Here is a 3,243-nt window from a genome sequence, read left to right on the forward strand (position 1 = left end):
CTCCCAGCCAGCAATTCCTTCCCAATCTCCCATCTCTCCCTGCCCTCTGGCAGTGGGAAGCCATTCCCTGTGTCCTGTCCCTCCATCCCTTGTCCCCAGTCCCTCTCCAGCTCTCCTGGAGCCCCTTTAGGCCCTGCAAGGGGCTCTCAGGTCTCCCTGGATCCTTCTCTTCTCCAGGTGAACCCCCCCAGCTGTCCCAGTGTGTGCCAGAGCAGAGGTGTGAACACACACACACACACACACACACATATATATACACACATATACACAGAGAGCTGCATTAGTGTCACTGGGGACAAGTGGCAGAATGATTTACATGCAGTTCTGGAGTCCAAAACTCAGTCTCAGCTCCCTTATTTTACTCTCCAACCCCCAGAACTCCCACAACCTGCAGTGAGTCATTTCCCTCTCCATATCCCAGCTTCTCCCCCAGGGAAACCCTCCTCCCAGCACACCTGTGCAGGTGGTGGTGAGGGTGAATGATGCTGAACAGCAGGAGGTGTCCCTGAGTTCAGAACCCCCTGTGAATGCCAGCTGAACACCCCATGAGTATCATTTAACCAGCAGTAACTTGGTAGGTGATTGCAAATGGCAACAGCTCACTTGGGATTGCTTTTAGGGTTGTTTTCTTTTTGGAAGTGTCCTGAGAAGTCCAATCACAAGCAGCACCAGGGAAGGGAATGCAGTAGGGAGCAGCCCTCACACTGCAGTGCTTTGCCTGGGCCTGGCTCAGGCACAAGGACAAACTCAGCCATTTCTGGACAGGTACATCCAGCTCCTCCAGCACCCACAGACCCCACAGCAGCAGCAGGGCCTTCCCTGAGCTGTGTTTTCCTCTCACCTAGGACGACACCGCAGGAGTCTGGGAGCACCCTGGGGATGTTCTCCAGGAGCCCCCCGCCCGTGATGTGGGCGTAGGCCTTGACGTGGCCCGAGCGCAGCACGGGCAGCAGGGTCTTGCTGTACAGCTTGGTTGGGGTCAGCAGGAGCTCTCCTGGAAGAGAGAAAGAAAGGCCCATCACCATAGAGTGGGGGAAATGAATGCCCCTGTGCTAGAGAGAGAAACCCAGTGTGCTGCCTCTCTTAGCACACAAGTGGCTATTTATCCCCCTCCCTTCATTTATCTCCTGCACATGGGACTCACAGGAGACCAAAAAAAAGATGAAAACACTTTAAAGATGGAACATCTTTTTTTTTTTTTTGGTTCCTTTGAAAAGCTACAAAAGCAAAGGCACAGCCAAAACAGTTGTGTGAAGTGTTGATCAGCTCAGGTTCCACCGGTACCTAAAGTCTGGTCCCCGGAGACGCCCACGGGAGAGGAGAAGTCCAAGGAGGACTTTTCCACGATCTTCCTGACGAGGCTGTAGCCGTTGCTGTGGACCCCAGAGGATGCCACCCCGATGACCACGTCCCCCTCAGAGATCCTGTCCAGCTGGGGCAGCATCTGCCCCCTCTCCACGGCCCCCACGGCGAAGCCCGCCAGGTCGTACTCGCCGGGCGGGTACATCCCGGGCATCTCGGCCGTCTCTCCTCCTGCAGCCAAAAACACACAAGGGAGGGGTTGAAGAGCCACAGAAACGCGATTTTCCCAAGTTTGAAGCTCAGGAGGCATTCACAGACTAGTTTTTTGAATTATAGAACCACAGAATCCCAGACTGGTCTGGGTCAGGAGGGACCTTAAAGCTCATCCTGTCCCACCTTCCCCTAGACCAGGGTGCTCCAGGCCCTGCCCAACACTCAAACCCAGACTTAATGAAGTTTGGGCACATCCAGGCAGCAGAGAAACCCTCAGCCCATCCACAAGCTCAGGCTTGTTGAGCTGAATGTTCAGCTGCTGCAGAAAGGCCTTTGGAGTGTGAATTTTCCTGCTGGAATCAGGCCTCGCAGGGCTCCATCCCAGCAGCTCCCACAGCGGGGCCTCGGCGGCACCAGGAACGCTCTGGTTGTGTTTGATAAACAGACACACCACCTCAAAACAAACAACAGCCTGAGCAAGAGTTCATCCAGCAAAAAAAGTAAACCAGGGCATAAAGGGCCTCCTGTTCAAAGCTGGTGAACGGCCCCAAAGCCACACATTCCCACTGAGAGAGGACCCTGTTCCCAACTTTCTTAAGGAACTGGAAAAAAAGGACTGAATTACTTCATTAACCAACTAGAAGGTGTTACCTAAAGACATTTGAACTGTCATTTTTTGGCTCAAAAGTCTTTTTTGAAACATCAGAGTCATTCTACCTGCCTGAATTAACAAAAAAAGAAGGAAAAGCAAAAAACTTTGTGAGGAAACAGAACTTTCTGGGTTCCACTGCTTTAAAATTTAACCCTGTCTTGAAGTCCTTTCATAAGAATTATACAAAAGAATGTGGGTTTCACTGACCTAGAAATACTCTCCTTGAGCTGAGCAGTGACAAGGGTGTATTTTTAATGATTCAAGAGGGGAAATATTGCCTCCTGTCCATGGCTAACCAGGTCACTGCACAGCAGAGCACACACACAGCTCAGCACTGCGTGGACTTGTATTCTAGGGCTGAAAAAAAAAAAACATCTAAATTTGAGTCTTAACACCTTGGAATATGTTCATCTTGTGGAAATCATCATGGCTGGAAGCTGATCAGAGGGATGGAGCAGCTCTGCTGGGAGGAAAGGCTGGGAGAGCTGGGGGGGATCACCTGGAGAAGAGAAGGATCCAGGGAGACCTGAGAGCCCCTTGCAGGGCCTAAAGGGGCTCCAGGAGAGCTGGAGAGGGACTGGGGACAAGGGATGGAGGGACAGGACACAGGGAATGGCTTCAAACTGCCAGAGGGCAGGGAGAGATGGGAGATTGGGAAGGAATTGCTGGCTGGGAGGGTGGGCAGGCCCTGGCACAGGTTGCCCAGAGAAGCTGTGGCTGCCCCTGGATCCCTGGAAGTGTCCCAGGCCAGGTTGGACGGGGCTTGGAGCACCCTGGGCTGGTGGAAGGTGTCCCTGCCCATGGCAGGGGTGGCACTGGATGGTTTTTAAGGTCCCTCCCGACTCAAATCTTCTGGGATTCTTTCTTTTGACTCCTCTAAGATTCTTCAGTAGAGCAGGAAAACCACCACACTAAACCCAGGTATAAAGCTCCTGCATCATCTCTTGCACCCCCTCCAGAGGAGGCTGTCCCTACCCAGCAGAGCACAGCCAGCCTTCTTGCAGGCATCAGCAATCCCTGCGATGACCCCTCGAGCCACGTCCACGTCCAGTTTGCCGCAGGCGAAGTAGTCGAGG

At 53.0% G+C, this 3,243-nt stretch overlaps 1 protein-coding gene across 1 annotated transcript in view; it reads right to left on the reverse strand.

Moving 5' to 3' along the window:
• LOC114073094 (trifunctional purine biosynthetic protein adenosine-3-like) overlaps positions 1 to 3,237 on the reverse strand; it is a gene marked incomplete at its 3' end in the record, with an annotated part of 8,632 nt that extends 5,395 nt beyond the window's left edge. The window contains exons 1-3 of the mRNA XM_027910885.1: positions 3,143 to 3,237; positions 1,285 to 1,533; positions 842 to 994 (exon numbers count right to left, since the gene is read on the reverse strand). Coding sequence (XP_027766686.1) covers positions 842 to 994; positions 1,285 to 1,516 — 385 coding nt within the window. The remainder of the gene's footprint in view (positions 1 to 841; positions 995 to 1,284; positions 1,534 to 3,142) is intronic.
• Between the last annotated feature and the right edge of the window lie 6 nt (positions 3,238 to 3,243).

This window comes from Empidonax traillii, unplaced genomic scaffold (genome assembly GCF_003031625.1).
Source record: "Empidonax traillii isolate 1590-97213 ecotype Southwest subspecies unplaced genomic scaffold, ASM303162v1 scaffold5300:size8645, whole genome shotgun sequence".
NCBI lineage: Eukaryota > Metazoa > Chordata > Aves > Passeriformes > Tyrannidae > Empidonax > Empidonax traillii.